The following is a 23,491-nucleotide window of genomic DNA, read 5'->3' as shown; positions in this document are numbered from 1 at the left end:
CTGGATAGCCGGGCCTGGTTTTCAAAGGGGAGAAAGGGAGATCGATCGATTATGAATTGATGACTTGATCGTTGATCGTTGAGCCCCTTGATAAGCAAATAGGCCAACCAGAATCTAGCATGAGACCACTAAGAATACATGGTGTTTCACAAGCCTCATCACTTTGTCTAGTGTTAGTAGCTGACAGGTCAGAGAAATGCTTCATGATTTGTAGTAATAACAACAATAACATAGCTAACATTTTATTGAGCTCTTTGTGAAAGGAATTGTTTTAAGTGAGTAGAGAAACATCAAAATTTGCGCTTTTTTTTGGCAGGGAGGATTGGTTAACATCTTTTTATCTTCTTTATTTAAAAGTAATGGAGCTTGCCTTTCTAATCTCTCGAGTTTCTAGTAATGGGACTGAAATGAATGGCTTAGCTTGGAGCAGGCCATGGGGCAAGGTAACAGAGAGCTAATTGATGATTTTCCCTCCTCACGGCCTCCAGATGTTCTGTCCTGACCCGGCTGCAGAGTTCCTGGATTCTAGTAGCATTTGGAGATGGAAACGGGTTTATTACCTTGGCTGATTGGGTATTGTGAGAGAAAGGAACGTGCAGGAGGAGACAGCCAATGACTACCAGGTTCTCAGCATTTGCCATTGATAACTGGCTAGTCAGGATGGAGGTCAGAAATACCTTTGTGAATAATTGTCACATTTTCGTGGCCTGCTAATGGTTCTCAGCTCATTCTCACTTAACATAGCATCCCATTATGTCTGGGTCAAACTCTCTCTGCATTCATTTCATCTTCACAGCAGTTTTGGAAGGCAGATTGAATTTTTCCTAATTTCAGAAGGAGTCAACAGTGTGAGATTTGCGCAAGGCCCCTGCTAGTGGGGGCAGCACTGATCCGGGGCATATGTCTTCTGACTTGTGAGTCCAGTGCACAAAACACTGCGTCCGATGGTTCAGATCCTCTGGGATGTCTGAGCAGGCCAGTCCCCCAGAGGGGTGGGGCATGCCTGTGAGATCTGACAGAGCAAACATTTAGATGGCTTTCAGCCAGAATCTGCTGGGGCCTAGGGTTTTTCGACCTGTGGGATCCCTGTTGCTCTTATCTCAGGGTGAATGGGTGCCTTCCCTCAGTGAGTCACTCCCTGTTAACTTAAACATAGAGGACAGTGCCTGGCCCTCGTCAGATACTCTCCCTTTCCCCCCAGTGTGGCGCTCTAGGGGTGAGAGCACCTCAGTCATTTGGATGACATATCTGGCTTATAAATAAAGGAAGGGTTGGAGGGAGTATGTCATTAATTGTTCCTGAAAACTTTATGGCTCCTTTCATTTTTTTTTTTCCCCTGACAAGTCAAGCTTTGGGTCTTGACTCAGAGACAGGATTATCTCATTGCAAAACATATGTCGTATTCAGAGAATTCCTTGCAGGAAGTCATTTGTTTGGTGGTCCTTATGTTAACTCACCATCTTTCTTGTTACAGAATCTACCGTGTAAAGAGATTAAGCCTCAGCTCTTTGCTTTGATGTACTGCCCTGGACCATGATTTGCTCAAATTAGGCCCAGATCATTTCCCTTCTTCCTTCAGACTTCATGAGTCTGTGATTGGGAACCTGGTATCCTAATCAGCCGTTTTTCTGGATTGGCAAAATACCAGACCTTTGTTATTTTAGGATAGGACGCAAGAGGGTACAATGACTATTTTAGCTTATGCCTTGCTTGAAGGATATGAGGGATACCCTGATTGTTTTCTGGGTGTTTTTCCCTTAATCTCATAACTGATTTGTTTGTATAAAACAAAACAAGGAATTTTTCTTTTTTTCACATTGTTAAACTGAGAACGGCTATAGGCCATTCAGGATTGGATTGCACTTGGAGAAAGTGCACATTGCTTGTTTTCATGATGGATAAATTACTTAATATAAAAAGAATCAGTATGGGTGTGTCTCCCTTGAAGCAAATATCATCTGTAAAAATTCATATTTACATAAATTAGGGGCATTTCTTTTTACAACAAATATACCAAATATACCCTACCAATGGATTTATAATAGGTGATTCCTTTTTGTAATTTATTGATTTTAGAGAGAGGGGAAGAGACACACAGAAAGAAACATTGATTTGTTTTTCTACTTAATTATGCATTCATTGGTTGCTTCTTGTATGTGCCTTGCCTGGGGCTTGAACCTGCCTCCTTGGCCTCTCTGGATGACACACCAACCAACTGAGCTACTCGGCCAGGGCCTAAGAGAGGATTCCTTTAAATCAGGGGTAGTCAACCTTTTTATACTTACCACCCATTTTTGTATCTCTGTTAGTAGTAAAATTTTCTAACCAACCACCGGTTCCATAGTAATGGTGAGTTATAAAGTAGGGAAGTAACTTTACTTTATAAAATTTATAAAGCAGAGTTACAGCAAGTTAAAGCATATAATAATAATTACTTACCAAGTACTTTATGTCAGATTTTTGCTAAGTTTGGCAGAATAAATCTTTATAAAACAACTTACTATAGTTAAATCTATATTTTTATTTATACTTTGGTTGCTCTGCTACCGCCCACCATGAAAGCTGGAATGCCCACTAGTGGGCAGTAGGGACCAGGTTGACTACCACTGCTTTAAATAAACATCCCTCACTGCTGCCATTATAATTTGATTAATGTATTTCACATACTTACTTTACAAAGAAAGGTTCACCTGGATACCACAAACCAAAGTATATACATTTTGGAATAGGGCTCTTTAAAAAACAATTTCTGCTATGGCTTGTAAAATTTCAGTAAAGCAAATAATCACTCAAAAAAATAAAAAAAACAAAACCCCAAACCTTCCAAATCTCTTGTGCAATAGAGTTCCAGGCCTCAGCCTCAAGTTTCTTTATTTAGAGAAATAGATAATGTGCCTAAATTTTGGTACTAGACAATAATTGGGTCCCCTTGAAATTTTACTTTAATAGGGTTTTACTTGTGAGCCATTTTTTTTTCTGGTGGTTTTGACAAAGCCTCCTTTTTCCCTCCTGGTGGCATCTGGCCATGTTCTGTGTGGTTTGTGTACAGAGCACACACAAGGCGGAAGAACCCCTCAGGTCTACGGTGTGCTCTCCTTGAAGGCGGACCTCCTCCCTCTTCCCTCCTTCCTCTTCCCTCCTCCCACCTCCTTCCTCCCTCTCCCCCTCCTCCTTTCTCCCTTCTCCCTCCTCCCTTCTCCCCTCTCCCTTCTCCCCTTCCCCTTTTTCCCTCTCCCTCCTCCCCCACCCTTCTCCCCCTCCCCCCCTCCTCCTCCCTCCTTTCTCCCTTCTCCCCTCTCCTCCCCACCTGCCCCCTCCCCTCTCTTCTCTCTTCTCTCCTCTCTCCTCTCTCCTCTCTCCTCTCTCCTCTCTCCTCTCTCCTCTCTCCTCTCTGTCTCCTCCCTCCTCCCTCCTCCCTCCTCCCTCCTCCCTTCTCCCTCCTCCCTCCTCCCTCCTGTTGCAATACAGACAAGTCCTGTTTTGCTGGAGGGAAACCTTGGTTTCTAAAGAGAATTTGAGACCTGTCTTCTAAATTATTTCTCTGCATTTCTTTGAGGCTTTGGTGCTGGTTATCTTGCCCCCACCACATCCCCTACATCCATGGCTCCAGTCTTTGGAGACTTCTGTGCTCTGGGCAAGGCTCTGAGCTGCGATTTTTCACTAAAAACCCTTCTTCCCCTGCCTGAGGGCGAAACATCCTTGGGAGGCCAGCAGCTAGGGCAGCCAGTTTCCAGGAAGCAGGCCTGGAGAATGGGGCCACTGTGGGGCACAGAGGGTGGCGCCCCAGCAGGTCTGGGGCCTGCACCCTTCACCTCCTGTGCCCAGCCCGCTCCACTGCTGGGCAGGGTGGCAGGGACAAAGCTCAAAAAAACCTGTGAAGCAGAAAGAGGGTGTTTCCCCTCTTTTTCCTAAGTTAAAAAGCTCTTCCATTTTCTATTGCTTGCAACATTTTAGAAAATTATAGAGTATTAGAGCTGAATAGGTTGTTAGCAATGACCCATACTACTTGTGTGTTATTACTAGCCCTCTGCTGGGAGTATTTAACCAGGGATCCTTAGAATCCTCCTGACCGCGGCCGGCTTCAGGGGGTGGGCGAGCGGCCTGGAGTCCTGCGGGTGCTTGTGCGTAGTGCCTGCGGGCTTTTCTTGGGGCAGGGGTGCTTTTATTAGATTCTCAAAAGGGTCCACACATCAAAGAAAGGTGAGAAACTACTGATCAAGTCCAAAGTACACACCATCACTCCCCTCGAGAGAGAGAGAGAGAGAGAGAGAGAGAGAGAGAGAGAGGCAGACACAGAGAGAGGCAAGGTTTTACAGACAAGGAAACCGAGTCCTGAGGAGCTGGAGTGACCCCGGGAAGTGCAGGGCCGGGACTCGATCTCCTGTCCTCTCTCTGGTCTGGCACTCCTCACTTAGCTCCAGTACAGAAGGCTGAGATCTTGGACAGTGTGATCGTGGTGAGCATCGGTGGACAGGAAAGCTATGAAAGGACTTTGTAAACCCGTCAAGCTTGACTAAACTGTTCTGTCGAGTGGTGAAATGTTGTTGTGTCCAGGTCCTAGAAAGAGTTCAATGAAAACCGTGTAACCCTTGGGTTCACATGAGCAGTCCTTTGCTAAGGAGGGTGCAGGACCTAGACAGGCTCCCTCTTTGCAGCTCACTTGGCTGCTTTCTCTGTTTTTGGAGCTCCAGGACCATATGCCCCTCTCGCACTGGCTGGCATTACGGATGGGCCGATTCCAGCCGACCCTGGCACCAGCGGCGGGATGTAGACCTGTGTGCTGTGCCTTGGAGCCCACAGCTGTCCAGGACACCCAGCTGGGGCTGGTTTGCGGGGCTGAGTCATCGCATCTGGTTGGGGCAGGCTGGGCCTATCTTTTCGATCGCTGGAGTCTCCCTGGAAACCACTCGGTGCTCACCGCTTTGCTCAGGTCCTGCGTGTGCAGGGGGAGTAGGCACAGACGGTCCCTTCTTCCCAGGGGGTTCTTTGCCCAGAGAGGAGGTTACCATACTGTGTTTGATAACACCTGTGAGTTCTTCAGGACTGATTATCATTTAGGGCTAAATTGGTAACCTGATAATTACTACAAAATCCAAAGTAAGGGGCGTTCAGGGACGGCTGGCAGTTTGAGAAGGTTTATTATTGGTTATCCAGGGGATGTTCGTGAAAGCGTTCATTAGTGCTGCCCAGGGGAGGGAAAACAGTGGCAGCCGAGGAGCCCAACCTGGCATCTTCTGTGGGAAAGCACGGGCTCAGGACAGAACAGGACTCCAGAGGGCTAGCAGGGCCAACACAGCTGGCCGGAGCTGACATTGTAGCTCAGGGGACAGAACCATGGTTTGGAAATGCAGGGACTGAGTTCAACTCTTGCTTTTGCATTTTACATTCCATGTTACTTATTTCCCTTTCTTGTTACCTTAATTTGGCTCTTGAAAGAAACACCATCATCAGACACTTGCATAATATTTCCCATTAGGCAACCAGTAAATTTGTCTTTCGGGAGCTGCTCAGGGGGTCCGACCCTGACTTCAGGTAATCGTGGAGTCGAGGGAACCTGGGTTCTAATCTTAGCCTTGAAGCTGTTCTGCTCCTAGCTGCGGACCCGTGGCATCCTGGAGAGCTGGTTAGAAATGCGGGCCCTCAGGCCCACTGGACTTGGGAGTCAGCATCCATGTCTTAAGATCCCCAGGGGATTCATAACACACAAATGTCGGAGTAGCACTGGCCTCTTTGGTGAGCTCAGGGTGGAATGCAGTTCAGGAGTTTTAATGAATGAATTGAGTTGCATGTAGAAACATGAATAAATCTAAACAACTTCTTTGGAGAGAATAAAGTTGCAGAAGGATGTGTGAGGCATGGTGCTAATTTAAAGTTTTAAAAACTCGCATGTATGCAGGGGAAACTTACCTGTGTGGTAAAAGTGTGGACCAGAATGATATACAGTAAGTTTAGGGTACTAGTTAACTTTGGGAGGGAAGAAGAGGGTTGGGTAAGAGTGTTAACAGTCCCTTCATGTTTTACTTCATTTAAAAAAAGTAAAAAAGGAAAGTTGCAGTAGCAAATATGAAAAAAGATTTCTCCCCCATAGGAATGAATACAGAATTATTCATGGAACTATTTATTCTCTTTAATATTTCTGATGTTTAACTATTTCATTATAAAATAACTAAAATAAAACTGCCCTGGGAATTGGAATGCGGACAGTTGGCATCTGGGAATTCTCACCTTGGAAGTTCCCAAGGACCCTTCAGTTTTAAGTGTGTTTGTATGTAGAGAATCGTCTCCCGATCACGCTTCCTTGTTCTAACCGATGACTGGTGTCTATTTGGATGAGCCCGAGTCCTGTGACTTCCCTGCGTTCTGTCCTGATGAGATGCCGCTGTTTCTCCTGTTCGGGATGTTGGTGGAAACCAGTAATCTAGCTCTGCGTTAGTTAGGGACCTAGCCTTCAGGGTCCTCCTGTGTGCTGCTGTCTCCTTCTCTCCTTGATTACAGGGGAGGTTCACCCTACAGCTAGCTACCCTGCTTGGAGAGCTCTCACCTTAGGGTCACCCCCTGCTCTCCATTCCCTAAGCTGTAGTCATAGTCACAACCTCTTCACTGACACTGCAGTTCAATGGTAGGGCTTATTCATGTGAAGCCCAAGAGTGTTCATTGCCCATCCCAAGTACCACCATTTGCAATCAGTTCTCTTATTTCTGTATCTGCTCTTTTTTTTTTTTTAGAGAGAGAGAGAGGGGGGAGGGAGAGAGAAAGAAGCATCAAGTCATTGTTCAATTTAGTTGTGCACCCATTAATTACTTCTCATACGTGCCCTGACCAGGGTCTCGAACCAGCAACCCTGAGATTGAATTGGTGATCTCGGCTCTCTGGGTTGATGCTCTATTCACTGCGCCGCCAGCCAGGACTGCTGTATCTGCTTTGGTAACTCCTAATCTATACCAGAAGCAGCCCTAAAGTTTAATTAGTAAGGATGACATATGTTAGTCCGTGACTCAGGGGACGGACATTCAGAAAGAAGAAGTGACACTAATAGCTATCATCAAAATAGTCTTTTCAATTGAATTAAATTATTATATTTTTAATATACTCTATAGCAGTGGTTCTAAACCAAGGATCCCCCCCCCCCCCCGGGGGACATTTGGTAGCATCTGGAGACATTTTTTATTTTTAAAGCTAAGGGAATACTACTGGCACCGAGCAGGTAGAGGCCAGGGCTGCTGCTAAACACCTATAATGCACAGAAGAACCCTACTCCCATGATAAAGGATTATCCAGTTCATAACGTCAATAGTGCCAAGGTTATGAAGCCCTGCTGTACAGATCCTCCTGCCAGGGATATCCCCCTATCCAGGAGGGGGAGTGAGTGGGGCTGCGGCTTCTTCAGAGTGAAAGTGTGGGCCAAGGGCTGTAGGACTGCCGTGAATACACGTAGAGATTATTCCTGTGTCATCTTCGTGGTATGGTGGGGGCTAGGGAGTTGGTGGTGTTGGAGATGGAGGATGAAAAGAGATTAAGGAGACTAAGGGAAAACTGGAGAGGAACCTCGTCCAGGTGGCAGGGAGAATAGACCGGAGAGGCCGCTGATGACTTTGAACTTGGCACCTGGCTATGAATAACAGGATAACTCTTTTTTTTTTTTTTGTATTTTTCTGAAGCTGGAAACGGGGAGAGACAGACAGACAGACTCCCGCATGCGCCCGACCAGGATCCACCCGGCATGCTCACCAGGGGCAACGCTCTGCCCACCAGGGGGCAACGCTCTACTCCTCCGGGGCGTCGCTCCGCCGTGACCAGAGCCACTCTAGCGCCTGGGGCAGAGGCCAAGGAGCCATCCCCAGCACCCGGGCCATCCCTGCTCCAATGGAGCCCTGGCTGCGGGAGGGGAAGAGAGAGACAGAGAGGAAGGGGGGGGGCGTGGAGAAGCAAATGGGTGCTTCTCCTGTGTGCCCTGGCCGGGAATCGAACCCGGGTCCCCCGCACGCCAGGCCAACGCTCTACCGCTGAGCCAACCGGCCAGGGCCAGGATAACTCTTGAAAAGTATTCCTGTTACCGTGGTGGGTAGCTCCAGAGATGGCCCCTGGTGAGTCATGCTAACCACTGTTGACACTCTCTTGCGATGTGATTTTGCCGTTCCTCTCATCAAGAGGTGGAATCTGCTTTTCCCCCCTGAATCTGGTCTGGCCTTGTCATCGCCTTGACCAAAAAAATGTAGTGGGAGGGGTGATGCGTGACTTCGGAGGCCATTCAGCTTTGTTTTTGTCCCTCCTGGGACATTCCTACCACTATGTGAGGAATCCCAGCGTAAGAACGCCTCTTTGAGCAGAAGGCCCAGGTGTCTCCTGTCCTGGCCCAACCTGGCTCCCATGTGACCTTCTAGCTCACTCTGGTTCTGTCACTGAACCCAAAAGAAATCAGCTCACCCACCCAGCCAAGCCACCAAGAGATGAGACATAATAAACTGTGGCTTCTTTAAGCCACCAAACTTTGGGTTAGCGTGCTGCACGGCCACGGATAACCGGCCACTGTGTCTCAGTGACTTCATTCAAAGCTCTGGATGATCTATTCACGTTAGAGTTTGTGTCCCCATGTCGGAGCGCGGTTCAGAGATTCTGACTTCTCCCTCCTTTGTTTCCGGCAGCACTTCTCCGAACTTCTGGATGAGTTTTCCCAGAATGTCTTGGGCCAGCTCCTGAACGACCCTTTCCTCTCCGAGAAGAGTGTGGCAATGGAGGTGGAGCCGTCCCCAACCTCGCCGGCACCACTCATCCAGGCCGAGCACAGCTACTCTCTGTGTGAGGAGCCCCGGGCCCAGTCACCGTTCGCCCACGTCGCCACCGGTGACAGTTTCAATGACGGTAAACTCAAGGCGGAGTCTCAAGAGGGTGTGGACTGCGTGTATTGTATTGCCAGCCCCATGCTTGCCTGGTGTAAAGCCTTGTGCTTGGGTTGTGGGGACAGGCAAAGCGGCAATGGGACACATTTCTCTGCCCCAGCCTGTGTACTGTGGGGACCTGCTGTGGCCGGATGATAATGGCTTTTTTCTACCCTGTGGATTGGGTAGCAGGATGTCCTCTCGCAAATCAGGATGGCCTCTCTGGTTGATAATTCCAGTAAGCCCATTGTTTCAAGAGGTTGTGCCATTTTTTTTTTTTTTTATGAGAAAGAATTTTTATGACAACTCTTCTCTGTAGTAGCTTCTTGGGCATCCTCTCGGCCCACTGCCGCAGGTTCTGTGGGCTCTCGTGTGTATGAGATCTTGGTGATCATTTATTCCTGTACTTTCTTGATGCTGGCCCCCTCATGTTCATCATCAGTGTCATTGGGATGGGTATTTGTTGAAGGTCTAGTTTTCCTGGTCTTCTAGATGTTAAGATGTTTGGACCAGTAACCCACAGGCCTTTAATTGGAATATGCCTTATTTTCCAAACTCTCTAAGGTGTGCATACCTTTTAAATGAGTTTGTTATGTTTTGTATTCTCGGAAGTATGACCAGCTATTTTAGTACCTTGAGTAAGTTTTAAGAACTGTATTCTCTAGTCCTTCTTCTCCTGGAAAGATGATGTGGAGGGGGAGGGGCCACTAACACCACCTCCTCTGGCTTGACCTGGGTGGCCTCCCCCTCTCCCTAGACACTGTACATATGACAGAACCTTTCGAAAGTGACTCCCTATGAAACAAGTTTCCTCACGCTGCCCTTTGGTGAAAGGCAAATATATCTGTATCTATTTCTTCAAATAGGGCGTTTCCTTGGGGGTGTTCTGAGATCTGCTAGCCGCTAAGAGAAGCAGCTCTGGGACCAGTAAAACATCATGTCTTGGGGCAGAGAATGCTGTCGGTTTCTTCTTTTCCATCTCAGATACATTCTTCCTTTGAATAGAGGTGTACTGCCCAGCAGTCCAGGAGATTTGACCTGACATCCTCAGGGAAGTGAGTGACCCATATTGGGGGTATGGATTCTTTCTTGGCTGGACCCTGCAGGAGCCCTAATTATATGGTCCAATTTTTCCTGACAAGAGGTTAGGTGCATGGTGACTTAAGCCCTTGTCTTTGTAGTTTGTCCACTTTCTCTCCATCAAATCAGGAGAATGGGGTGACAGGAAGGCTCTTGGGAAGGAAAGGAGAAAACAACTAAAAAAATTCGGGGATGTGGAGTTATTGCAAAGGTAAGATGAGCGGATGTGTTGAAAGAATTTAATACCATGCCCATCATATAGCACTTCAATAAATCAATTTTTTCTTCCTTCTCGTCTCTCCTCGTCTGTTGTAGAGTTATTGTTGTTCTTTCTTCTTTTTCCTTCTTTTCCTCCTTCTTCCGCTTTTCCTTTTCCCCTTTTTCTTTCCTCTCCCCCTGTTCTCCCTTTTCCTCCTCCCTCAATTCTTATACAATCACTTTTAGGAGTGACCTCAATTCCAGCTCAGGAATGTGGGCTCTGTTATGACTGAATACTCCCCATTGGTGTTGCTATGAGGAAGAGAATTATAGAAAGCCAGCCTTCTTCTGGGTTTCACCTTAATAAACTCATGCATTCTCTGCCTTAGTTTCATTATTTTAAGCATGGATTATTTTTAGTATCCGATGACAGGTTGAATTAAAAGTCCTTTAGATTGGTTCCCATCCTGGGGTTTTGTGTGGGGATGGTTTCTATGTGACCTTTGTACCTGCCTTTGCTCATGGTTTCCCCCCAAATTTGCTTTTCTGCTTTGGCTGTTATTTCTGCAATTTTCTTGATGCCTCTATTTCAAGCTCTTACTTTTTTTCGTGGAAGTCATTTCTGGTACCGCTCGTGTTAGTTACCTATTGCTCTATAATATGTAAATCTCCCGAAATTAGCGGCTGAAAATAATAATAACCTTTTATCACCTCTCATGATTTCTGTGGGTAAATAATTCAGGAGTGACTCACTCTGGTGGTTCTAGTTTGGGCTCACCCATGAGGCTGAACTCAGATATTGTCTGAGGCTACAGTCATCTGAAGACATTTCCAGGATTAGAAGGTCTACTTCTAAGGAGGCTCACTCACATTTTGATGCTGGTGAATTGGTCCCTCTCCACAGGGCAGTCCCGACTCACTGTGGCAGACAGCACGCAAGGATGGGCATGCCAGAAGGACAGGATGCCCAGGGGATTCCTCAGAAGCTGACTGCCACAGTTCTCCTCATAGTGATGTCTGTAAAGTGACTCCTTCATATCTGAACTCCTTTATCACATGTTATCAGTGCCTTACAGCATAGTGATCCATCCATCTAGTGGTTCTTGACTTGTTGAGGGCAAGGCTATGGGAGACTGAAGCACGGTCCTAACCGTTGGAGGTGGCATCAGAGGAGACCCCCACTCTGCTCTCGCATGCCTTTGCGTGGCCCCGCACTGGGCTGCATGTAGTTGACCAGGTGGAATTGTCTTGGCTTATAGCAGTTGTCTTTGGTGGGGTCCATGCCAAGTAGAAGTAGGTGCTTTATAAATGCTTTATGATTCATTTTTGAAATTCATTCCAAAGCCATTTATTGAGTATCTATCTTGGGCTTAACCTATCAGGGACTTTTCTAAGTGTTAATAGGTAAAGGCATAAACAGAGTGTATAAAGATCTCTGCTTGAGGTGGGGAATAGAAAATAAGAAAAAGTAAAATATACAATATATTTGATGATGATCAGTGATATATTTTATACAAAAATAGTTTGGGAAAAGGGACAGGAAGTTCCTGGCCGGAGAGGGCAGTAGAGAGGAAGAGCGGGCTCTTCGTCCATACAAACTGCTGTAACACAGTATCACAGACTGGGTGCCTTACAGGCAATAAGAGTGTATTTCTCACTGTTCTGGAGGCTGGAAGTCTGAGGTCAGGGTGTCAGGAGCGTGGGGTGAGGGCCCTCTTCTGGCTGCAGGCTTCAGATTCCGTCTGCACATGGCGGGAGGAGCTAGGGAGCTCTGTGGGGTCTCTTTCATAACGTACTCATGGAACAATGCCATTCATGACCCTCATGACCCCCATTTATACCCTCATGACCTGAGCAGCTCCCCAAGGGCCCACTTCCTAATACCATCGCCTTGGTGGTTCGGATTTCAACATATGGTTTTTGAGGGACACGAGCATTCAGACCATAGCGGAGTGGGGATTGGGGCTTACAGCAAAAATAACAGGAGATGCAGGCCAGAACTAAATGTATGTCTCAGAGAAAGGCTTCCAGGCACAGGAAACAGTGAATGCATAGGCCCTGTGCCAGGAGTATGATAACAATATAACCATACTTATACTGTATTCACATCATTAGCATCTGTGGTGTTGGCCGTTCTGCAGCCTGGCTGTTCTAGAATATGCAGATTAGAGATGGCCTGAGCAACCCGGCCAACTGACTTTTCCCTTCTGTTCTACATGTTGGTTGAATACCCACTGTGTGTCAGGCACCGCCCCAGAGACTTGTGGGACACAGCAGTACAACTGAGGTCCTGCCTGTACGTAGCTTGGAGCCTGGGGAAGATGCCATGCACCCAGATCCTTTATCAGACAGAGTGAGTGGTGTCCCAGGAGGGAATTAAGCTAGACAAGTTGACAGGAGAGAGAGCTTGCCCATCGGTGATCACAGGGAAAGTTGCGTAATTGAGGCAGAATTTCTTTGGACCTTGAAGGATTGAGTAGAGTTTCAAGAGTGGTGATGATAAAAGATATCTGGTGAAATTGGCAGATTTCCCAAAGTTCAAGGTCCCTCTCTCTTCCATGATAACACTATTATTATTATTATTATTATTAATAATTGTGTGGTATATCATAAGCTTTAATGCAGTGAAGGGTTTGGAGAGTACAATTTTTTAAACATCTGTTTTCCAGTTATAGTCAGTGTACAATATTATATTCATTTCAGGTGTACTCTCTGTTTTTAAATCCTAATCAGTATAAATGCAGCATAATGGGACTCCTGGGTGCCACCCATGTGAAGAGCTTAGTGCAAGGAGAGCTACTCAGCCCATGGTTTCCGGGAAGCCTTTTTGATCGTTAGGACAAAGCACACATCCTTCAGTCCCACCAGCGGGCGCCTTGTTCTGTTTAAAGATCCGACGCTGCAATAGTTTGTGCTAGTGATTTGCTGAGAACAGAACAGTGTGTCAGACTATTTTGTGGAGTTTCTGACCCACAGTGCATCACTGTTATTTGCCGGTTTTTCTTAGAGGAGAAAAACCTCCCTATGCCAGTCGAAGTGCTTTTATTAGAAGGGGATAACAGACATGGAAGTCACCATTTGGGGGTGTGAAATTAAAGTTAGGCCGTGGACGTGGATGGATGAGGAACATGCGTGGGAAAGCTTGGTCTAGGTCTTTAGCTTCAGTTGTTTTGCTGAGTTTTGTGGATGACCAAATTTCTGGGAACAGAAGGGCTTGACTCATTTTAACTCCATTCTGCATGTCCCTTAAGGGAGGACCAGTCCACAACGGTCCCTCTAGAACCAAGTGCTCTGTTAGGCAGATCGCTTACCTGCTGGAGGAGGATGTTGGTTCTTTAGGCAGCATATAAATTGGCAGCATTTAAAAATTGCTGTTCTTATAGCCTGACCTGTGGTGGTGCAGCGGATAAAGCGTCAGCCTGGAGTGCTGAGGTTCCTGCTTTGAAACCCTGGGCTTGCCTGGTCAAGGCACACACGAGAAGCAACCACACCTGACCTGTGGTGGCGCAGTGGATAAAGCGTCGACCTGGAAATGATGAGGTTGCCGGTTCGAAACCCTGGGCTTGCCTGGTCAAGGCACATATGGGAGTTGATGCTTCCAGCTCCTCCCCCCTGTCTCTCTCTCCCTCTCTCTCTCCTCTCTAAAATGAATTTTTTTAAAAATTAAAAAATAAAAATAAAAAAATAAAAAAGCAACCACTACGAGTTGATGCTTCCTGCTCCCGCCCCCTTCTCTCTCTCTCCTCCCTTTAAAATCAATAAATAAAATGAAATTTAAAAAGGTAAAAATTGCTGTTTTTATTAATATTCTTTATCTCTTGCACTGGGAAATCAGCTTAGCCAAACTAAGAGTCCTTGTTTCTAGTGATGATTAGTGAGTATTTCATTATACCCAATAAAGCCCATGAATCAGATCATCTTGTCCAATTTTACTTAGATTAAATGCAATTCTTCTATAATAGCTTCTAAGCCCAAAACAAAATGATAAGATAAACAGTTTGAGACTCTTTCCAAGTTTATTAGGATTTTCCTCTTTCTTTTACTCCTTCTTTCTCTTTCCCTCCCCCCGTCTCCCACTCTAACCCCTTTTTCCTTTCTTCCTTCCCTGTTCTTTCCCCACTAACTTCCCCTTCTTCCTCTCCCTGATTCCTTGAACCCCAGACCAATTATATCGGACACAAATATAGATGTTTGCAGCTTGTTATCCCATCACGGTCCTCAAATGGACTGCCGATCCCTCAAATGGTATCCAAAATTGTGGGTTATCAACATTTGTCAGTTTTTCTGCTGAGAACATATGTAACTTTTTTTGGATCCTCAGAAGAGTCTGCAACCAAAAAAAAAAAAAAAATAGATGAAGAAGATTGGGACATACTGGTGTATGATTACATAGGAGTCTGTCTTCGGGGCCAAATTTGTAGACTTTCCTGAAACACTCGAGTTGAAGAACTCTATGTGGTTCAGCAACTGCTGGAGCCCGTCCTCGGAATGTAGGCTCAGCCTTCAGACCTTCCAGAGAGACATCCCCCATCTCCCTCCAGCCCGATCCTGTCTCCCCACGGCGAAGGCTGTTCAGCAGATGCTAAGCAGCGTTTTCTGTTGGGAGAAAAGAAAAAGGAGGTTATCCAGAGATAGGTGGAACATCCAAGGAAAACGTAAAATGTCTGTGGCTGTTTTTATGCTTTGATGGAGAAATTGAAGCTCCTATATGAATGGCCACGTCTGTGTCTTACCACACGGGGGGAGAGCTCCACGAGTTTCCCTGTCTTCCTCAGGTCCTGCCCCTTTGTAATTACGTCGGGAGGCTAGGTATTCGTTTGCTTTGTTCCTTAATTGCAGTGATCTTCCTAAGGAAAATAAAATAAAACTTATTAGTGCTGGACTCAGGCTGTTTGGAGAGAACCAGACATGATCTCTATCCTCACAGATGCTATAAGAACAGAGTTAGAAAGTATGTCAAACATCAACAGACTCAGCATGAACTGGACTAACACAGAAGCGGTCTAGGACAGGATCTGTACCACGCCCAAGTCAAGGTGGTTTTCTTTTAGGTGGAATAGGGGACTGCCCCTGTGGCTGTTCCAGGTCTAGAGAGAAGGGACCAGGGACATACATAATGATCAGCTTCTTTCTGATTTAGCTTGCTAGAGCTAGCAGGGCCTGTGGCTGGCTGGGGAGGCAGGCTTGGTGTAGACAAAGGAAATGGATGGAGCTGTTTTCACAGGTGGGCATGGGAACAGGAGTCTGTGAGCCACCGCTGACCAGATGCTGGAGGGATGTAGCTTGGGGGGGGGGGGGAAGCGGGACCGCCTGCTGGTAGGAGGTGACTCCAGATTGATTGGGCAACAGGGCCTTAGGAGAGTGGATTGGAGCTTTTTGGAAGCTAGGAAAGAAAATGCTGTCTCATGGCTGACAGTGCCAGGACAGGGCAGGGCAGGCATGCATGGTTACAGCAACGCCAGGGGATGCCGGGGGAAGCAGAAAGGTGTATGACCGGCACGGCAGAGGAAACAAGGGATTTTGAAATGTTCAGATGGAACCCATGGCAGGGTGAGCACATGGATCGAGTATGCTGAGTAAAGGAAAGAGATGAGTCATAATGACGTGGGTTTCCAGCCTGTGCGTTAGGGATGTCTTGATGTCGAGATGTTCCCAGGAAGTGGGACCTGATGGAAAGTCACAGGGGAGCGATGAGCAGCTGTGTCTTCCTCACGTTTGGGCTGAGCTAGGCAAGAGCATCATTCTGAGCCATCTTAGTTGGAGGGAGTAGATTCAGGGGTAGAAAGGAAGATGTGCTCGTTTCTACCTACGGGAAGTACCTGGGTCCACTGACACAGGGGGCGGGGGCTGGTGAAAGCCCCTGATGTGGTCGGGTTGGACGAGCAGAGGCACAGTCATCCTCTCCGAGACTGAAGCCTGGGACTGTGATATATACCTTTCTTTGTCCATCACCTTTTATTTTCTTTTTCTAACAGGTAAAAAGAATAACGGTGCTTCTCCTTAAAAAAAAAAAAAAGAGTAAAATAATGACTTCTTTGTCTGCCTGTGGCAGTGCTGGAATAGTATGGAATAGTATAGAAAGCCATGTGTTCATTTATCTAGCAGTTAAGCTGGCTTTGGAAATTCATGAGTGAGGATCATCCCTTCGGCGAAGAAAAAACTTTATTTATTGCTCAATAAATCTTTTGCAATCAATCATTTGTCCACCAGTGGTTAATTCAGACTCGAACCACTGCATCCTGCAGGAGGACCTGAGGTGCTCACAGCAGAGCATTGGCAGAGGATAGCTGTTAATTACTCTCTCGAGTCAAATTACCTGGGTTTGAATCTGGGCTCTGCCTCTTACGAGTGGCATGATCTTGGGCAAGTCGCTCACCTTGGGTGCCTCACTTTCCGGGTCTTTAAAATGGGAATAATGATGCTTACCCCATACTGTTGTTCTAGGGATTAAATGCGTTAATATGTATTAAGTAAGCATTTAGAAAAGTCCCTGGCAATGAGTAAGCACTAAATAAATATTATCGTTGCCTTTATACAAATTACTGCATAGTTAACTACATAATTGACCAAGCGGACACATTATGAATGACTGGAGTAAGGGAAAGAGGTTCTGTATAGCCAGGAAAGAAAGGACAGAGAGGGAGGTATCTGAGATAAATTATACTGATCACGACACTCGTCTAATACGCGAGGGACATTTAGAATGGCGCAGGGAGCCCTCAGAATGTTTTAGCTATTACTGGTTGATCTTCAACTGGAATTCTTCACCTCGTGAACATTAGATTCAGAATCTATATAAACTAAGATAAGAAGTGTAGAAAGAACCAATAAAGCACCTACCTTTTTATAGTGGCTGAGCATGGGCTCAAGAGAACATTAATTGAGGAATAATCACTGGTGGCTATTCCATCATTGGTATATTCTTAAAAAACGACATATGCAGCCATGTTCAAGGCCGTGGAGGTGGTTTGTCTGAGTGTGCGTCCCAGGTCTGCCAGGTACCAGTTGTGTAACTTCGGGTGGGTTATTTCATCTCTTTGTATCCCTTGCTTGTGTGAAGTGGAGGTAATTGTAGCATCAGCCTTACATGGTTAGATTAAATGAATTAATAGATATAACCCACTTAGAACAACATTTATTATATAGTAAATACTTGCAATTAAGTGTTTACTATTTTTACTCTTACCAGCACCCCGTCCTGCCACTCACAGTTGAAGGTTATTTCAGGTTTATGTCACCCAGGGAGGGGACCACGGGGAGACAGCCCTTTACTTTCCATTTGAACACGTAGTGGGCTGTAGTTCCAAATGATTCTGACACGTTCCACTGAATTCTCGCCCTCCCCCCGCCTCCAGAACCTAACCCTACCATGTTCCCTGGAAGAGATTTTTACATCAACAACTGGTCAAGATTTGCTAACTCCTTTGGAAAATTTCAAGGGACAGACACAGTTATCAAAGGCTGAGGGTTTTAGATGAGGCCTATTTGTTTAATTGACAAAAATTTCCTTTCTACATTAGACATGTTCTATAAATAGCTGATGGATATAGATGTGGGTATATCTTGCAAGTGGTATTTGTCCCATGAGATTTTTCTTTCTTTCTTTTTTTTTTTTTTTCATTTTTCCGAAGCTGGAAACAGGGAGGCAGTCAGACAGACTCCCGCATGCGCCCGACCGGGATCCACCGGGCATGCCCACCAGGGGGCGATGCTCTGCCCCTCTGGGGCGTCGCTCTGTTGCATCCAGAGCCATTGTAGCGCCTGAGGCAGAGGCCACAGAGCCATCCCCAGTGCCTGGGCCATCTTTGCTCCAATGGAGGCTCGGCTGCGGGAGGGGAAGAGAGAGACAGAGAGGAAGGAGAGGGGGAGGGGTGGAGAAGCAGATGAGCGCTTCTCCTGTGTGCCCTGGCCGGGAATCGAACCTGGGACTCCTGCATGCCAGGCCGACGCTGTACCGCTGAGCCAACCGGCCAGGGCCCGTGTGATTTTTCTTCTTAAGAATATACACACACATTATATGTATACACATGTACGTGTGTGCATTTGTATATGTATACATACACACACACACATAACATCTATGTGTAGTATAAAGTTTACAAAGAAACCCATGCACTCCTAATTTAGAGTTTAGTTTTTTCTCTCCCCCTTCCCTGGAATCAGTATCTATTCAGTGCAATTAGTTATGTGGAACATATGGAAACGATCGAGGATCTGCCTTGGCTTAGATTTCACATCCTCTTTAGCTCCTTTTGACCGTCCACCCTGCTGTCTTGAAAATCCTGGCGTCTAACCCCGTGGCTCACAGCTGCTCCATTTTGTCCTTGGACATGAAGGACTTGCTCATCACCACGAGACAGTGGCTTGCTTTTATTTCCTGGCTGATAGCTAAGTGTTGATGCTAAGGAGATGTGCCAGTGGAGTGCGACCTTTGACAGGAAGGTGCTGAAGCGAAGTCAGATGGCATGCAGGGGTTCTTCTTACTCCCTGCGCTGCACCACTGACCTTATTGGGTGATGCTTTTCTTCTGCAATGAAACTTCAAAGACGTGTAAACACCATTTAGGGAAAAACATTTCTTTTAAACTCAATATCTGAGCTTAGAGCTTTAGAAATCAAAAGGGAGAGAATGTGCGCTGATACTTGCTTTTGTAGTTTTAGCCAATAATCCACACGTCTGAGGATCGTCACACTTCTATGCCGTGGTGGCTCTCCTGATCATTCTGCCAATAGAATAAAAATACGGAAATAAGGTCGGGTGGAAAATTATAATACGTGTCCTCCTCATTCCCTGTTACTCTCTCTTTTGTTAACCTCCTGCCTCATAGGTATGTGTCATTTTGTTTTTCTCTGATTTGATGTTTATTTCCACTGAGGGATGGAGGACAAGCCAACACCCAGTAGTTCAGAATGAAAGCTCTTTTCTCTCATTTCGGCTGCCACTGGAGTTTGGTTCTCCAAGCTTCTTCCTGGCTGACTCTCATCTCTCCAGTCATTTATTCTGTGATGTAACTGGTGGGCCTGATGAGTCAGTCTACAAATATGTATTGATATGGTTCCCAGTTGATGGTTTAGAGGAATTATTATGGAACCAACGGATAGCTATTTTGTTGCAATAGGTTCTGGTGTAAGGATATCATTTCTTTGTGTGTGTGTGTGTGTGTGTGTGTGTGTATTCAGCTATATTGTATCAACCAGCTATGTTAATGCATTACAGAAAATGTGCAAAACTCATTAGCTTTCATAACAATCATTTATTATTATAGCTTTAGGTTGTGTGTGTGTGTGGGGGGGGACTCAGCCCAGTGATTTTGCTGTTCTTGTTTTTTTTAGCTAGATGCATCCACATGTCTAAGGCTAGCTAAGAGTTGGCTGATTATAGCCAGGCTCATTTGGGACAAATTCCATTTTACATGTCTGTTAGCCTTCTCCTGGCATCAGGACACATCCTGAGACCTGACCCATCCTTCTTGTGTGATGGCCAAGTATAGGTGTGTAACTCCAGTTGTGCAAATGCATTTTACGACTGTACTTGGGTTAGGAAGTTAACATTCCTTTGGCCAAAGCAAGTCATGTGGACAGTCTCAGATGGGGATTAGTCCATAGTAAGTGGACACTACAAAATACACAGCAAAGGACAAGCATAACTGGAGTTGTGAGGAACTGAAACCAGTAATACCATTTCTTACAGATCTGTTAAGGTGCTTATTGACCTGTTAATTCAAAGGATACTGAATGGACCCCTTGAGCCACTGGGGCTTCTATCTAATAATTCTCACTCTAAGGCATAAAATGGTACAGGAAAAAGTGGGCTGTGCCCAGGTGTGAATATCCAGGTACAACATTTTCTCAGTACAGGCAATTTAGAAATAGCCAAAAATTTAAAGGCAAAATGTCCCATGTGTTTGTTCTGAATTATTCTCCAGGGATGCACTTTTGCCATATTTCCTTTTAGTTATTTTTTATGATGTTCTCCATTAATAGTATAGACATTAATATCCAGGTTGTTTTCTTAATGTCTTATCATAAGTCTTTGCTTTGTTATTGATAAGGTCTAATACATGTAATATTACCAGATATGTAAATGTTCCATTGTATGGGTGCACCATAATTTGTTAACCTTGCCCTCACTCTTAAATGTGGTTATTTTCAGCGGTTTGTGATTATACATAATACTGTAGTGAGCATATCTTTATACACACACACACACACACACACACACACACACACACACAAACTATCTTGCCCTACTTTAGGAATATGAGCACTTTAAGAATGCTTAGTTAGATTGGTAGAAGAACCAGTTTTGTTACCTGTCTTTATTGTGTCCTAACTTTGTATTTGCTTTTTGTGTGTTTATTTTTGCCGTTGTTTTTGTGTGCCTTGTGACGAAAGTTTCATCACACTGACCACAACTTCACAGCTTGGGAATATGGCCTCATCTCACCATTTCCTGGTAAAGGCTTGTGGCAGTTTTTTCGGTGATGTCTCCTTTGACTCTTAATTTTAACGTGTACTGAGGCTCTATGTTTCATCATATGATCTCTCTTTTGGCTTCCCCCAGGGAAATGTCCTGCTCGGGGTAGATGGCAGAGACCTCTGCATGCCGTTGCTGAGGGGGGGAAAGGTGTGAGCTCCACTTTCTCTCTGACTCTCCAGCCCTTCTGCACATCTGTCTTCCGTGTTTTCTCCTGCAGGTGACAGTCTTGCGGTTCCAAAGCTTTTGGGAGAGAAGTTAGCATCTTCTTTTGGCTCTTCATCCTGCTGCTTCTCTGAGCAGAGCCGGGGTGCCCCTCTGGCCAGCAGAGTTCTGTGTCGGGTCCGGTGTAGTCTCCCTCCTCTGGCTGCTGTCAAGAGGCCCTTTGTCCCTCCCCACCATCCCTTCTCAGACAGGATGTGGCGCTCACCCAGGGAAAGATGGAAATCCCCCCAGCACGCCACCACACTCAGCAGCCTTCTAGAACTAGCCCTTTAAGCAAAAACACATCTTCTTGTCCGTCATCAGTTTTACTCCAGGAAATAAATTGGGGCTGAGAAAGTGATGTCAGTTATAACTTGGGTTTAGGAGGCAGATCCTTTTCCTCTGTGGATGTGAATCTGACTGTTTCCCATGTTGGAAGGAAGTTGATTATGCAGATACCACTTAGTAATTGCGAACTTGAGTCCTTAGCTTCTGTGCCCGCTCTTCCCCACCCCTGGCAGGCGTGGGTGATTTTCACCTCCCTTTTCTGGAGAAAACGTGACCCCAATTCTTGAGTGTCAGATCGTGTTGTAGTGTGAACGACTGCTCCCTGAACGGGAATGACTCACCGAGCATGTTGTGCCGTGTGGAGTGTTGAAATGTCTTCGTAAAGCCGGGGAGCAGATCTTTGCTTTATTTTCTGCTCACTTTAATAAACTTGGGATTAGGCAAGGAATGCTGCTTTTGGAGAATCTCTGACTTGGTTTCTCTTGGCCTGAGACCCTGGTTGCCAACCATTTGCTTCTCTTTTTCTTATTTTTAAATGTGCTTATTTATTTCAAAAAAAATTTTTTACCTTTATATTGAGTGTTTGGGTGATACTGGTTAGCAAAACGATGCAGGTCTCAGGTGCACAATTGTTAGGTATTTATGTTGAAATAGATAACACATTAACTTGGTTTGAAAACCAAAGAGCTTAAGAGGTGACACATTGGAATTCTCCTTCCTGTCCTATTTCCCACCCACCCAGTTTCCTCCCCGCCTGTCCAGGAAGCCAAGTCTCTTTCTCTTATAACAGATCCTTCTGGAGTTTCTTAAAGCACAGTGGGACACTCACGTGAATACAAGTATGGATTCTTACCTGGCCATTCATTCCTTTATCCATTTATCTCCTCTCACACCCTCCTTTGATCTTCTTTTATTCTTCTTTCAATAATTCTTTGTTGGAGCCTTTTTTTTTTAAGAGAAACCTCAGTGGTCCTTTGTTTTGCGTCTGCCCGGTGCTCTGAGCCAGCTCACGCATGCGTTCTCCTTTCCCCGCAGACGAAGTGGAAGGTGAGAAGTGGTACCTGTCTACAGACTTTCCTCCGACCACCATCAAGACTGAGCCGATTACGGACGAGGCGCCTCCGGGACTCGTCCCTTCCGTCACTCTGACCATCACTGCCATCTCCACCCCTTTTGAGAAGGAGGAGCCTCCTCTGGAAATGCATGCCGGGGTACACTCAGTTGCCTTCCCTACGAACAGATTAGACCGAGAGACGTGGATTCTCTCCCTCTCTGAAGGCATCTACTCTGTTGGGAGCTAGTGGCTGTGCGTGTGTAAGGTTATCTAACTGTAGGTAGGTAGGTATCAAGGGGATGTTGAGTTGGTGTCAGCGCTGATTATATCATTTTCTTTAAAAGCATCTGGAAAAATTGGTAAAAGTATGATTTCATTTTTTTTCTATGATTGCTATTACAAAATTTAAAAAAATGAAACAGATATTCATGGTTAAAAAAAAAAAAGTACATTCTCCATGGGATTGACTTTTAAGCCAGTAGAAAGGGCCTGGTTGGTTAGGATGATGGTATGGTGACAGTCCCAGGCTCAGGGTTGTGGCTATCGGGAATGCTAGTTCCCGGGTAGTACTGATATTTTTCTTCCCTACTGTAATGCTGCGTTGTAACAACCTCCCACCCACCAGTTCTGATTGGTGTTGCCCCTGGGAAGCATAAGAAATGGGAAGTTTCTTCCTTGGCAGAAGCCACGCTGACAGCAGGTAGAATTCCACCTTTTCTCTGGGCGGTTCTGGTGTTTGCGATGGACCAGAACCATACTTGGACATCCCGTCCTCACTTTCCTTAATTTCAGGTCTCAGGTGATAAACAGTGAGCCAACCAACACTCTTTAAGTCAGATCTCCTCTGAGCAAGGTGTCGTCATCTACCTGTTCAGGACAAGGTGGCACAGAGCGGTGGAGCCACCCTGCCTGGCTGCAGGCCCCTTCTGTGTGCCCTTGACCTTCTGTTTATAAAAAGACAAAGGATTAGGCAGAGCTCCTTGCTCAATGCCTCCTTGAGAGCTCCGTGCTCAGCAGCTACCTGAGTCTCCTCATTGGACCGGGTTTCTGGCTGCAGATTTTAGTCCAGTGGGTTTTAAGTATGTGACCAGGTCAGGGTCCTGGCCTTGCTCCCTGGGCAGACAGCTGAGTCTTCCATGGGCAGATGTCACCGGTCAGCAGGAGGCCTGGAGAGAAAGAATGCGGCCCGGTTCCCCAGATGCTTACTCAGTACAAACTGGTGCAGGCCTCTGGTTCATTAAAATTGATCAGACTATTTTGCAGTAACACACATTTCTAGTACCACAAAGGCAGCAGAAAGAGGACTGGTCAGTGA

The 23,491-nt window shown here is 45.9% G+C and overlaps 1 protein-coding gene across 2 annotated transcripts in view; it reads left to right on the top strand.

Annotated features, from left to right (window-relative positions):
- Window positions 1-23,491, top strand: part of CREB3L2 (cAMP responsive element binding protein 3 like 2) — a 97,564-nt gene that overhangs the window by 47,297 nt on the left and 26,776 nt on the right. For both annotated transcript variants that reach the window (XM_066262377.1, XM_066262378.1), the window contains exons 2-3: window positions 8,643-8,859; window positions 22,158-22,333. In XM_066262377.1, the coding sequence (XP_066118474.1) occupies window positions 8,643-8,859; window positions 22,158-22,333 (393 nt within the window). The remainder of the gene's footprint in view (window positions 1-8,642; window positions 8,860-22,157; window positions 22,334-23,491) is intronic.

This window comes from Saccopteryx bilineata, chromosome 2 (genome assembly GCF_036850765.1).
Source record: "Saccopteryx bilineata isolate mSacBil1 chromosome 2, mSacBil1_pri_phased_curated, whole genome shotgun sequence".
Taxonomy (NCBI): domain Eukaryota; kingdom Metazoa; phylum Chordata; class Mammalia; order Chiroptera; family Emballonuridae; genus Saccopteryx; species Saccopteryx bilineata.
This window is presented reverse-complemented; position numbering and strand designations above follow the sequence as displayed.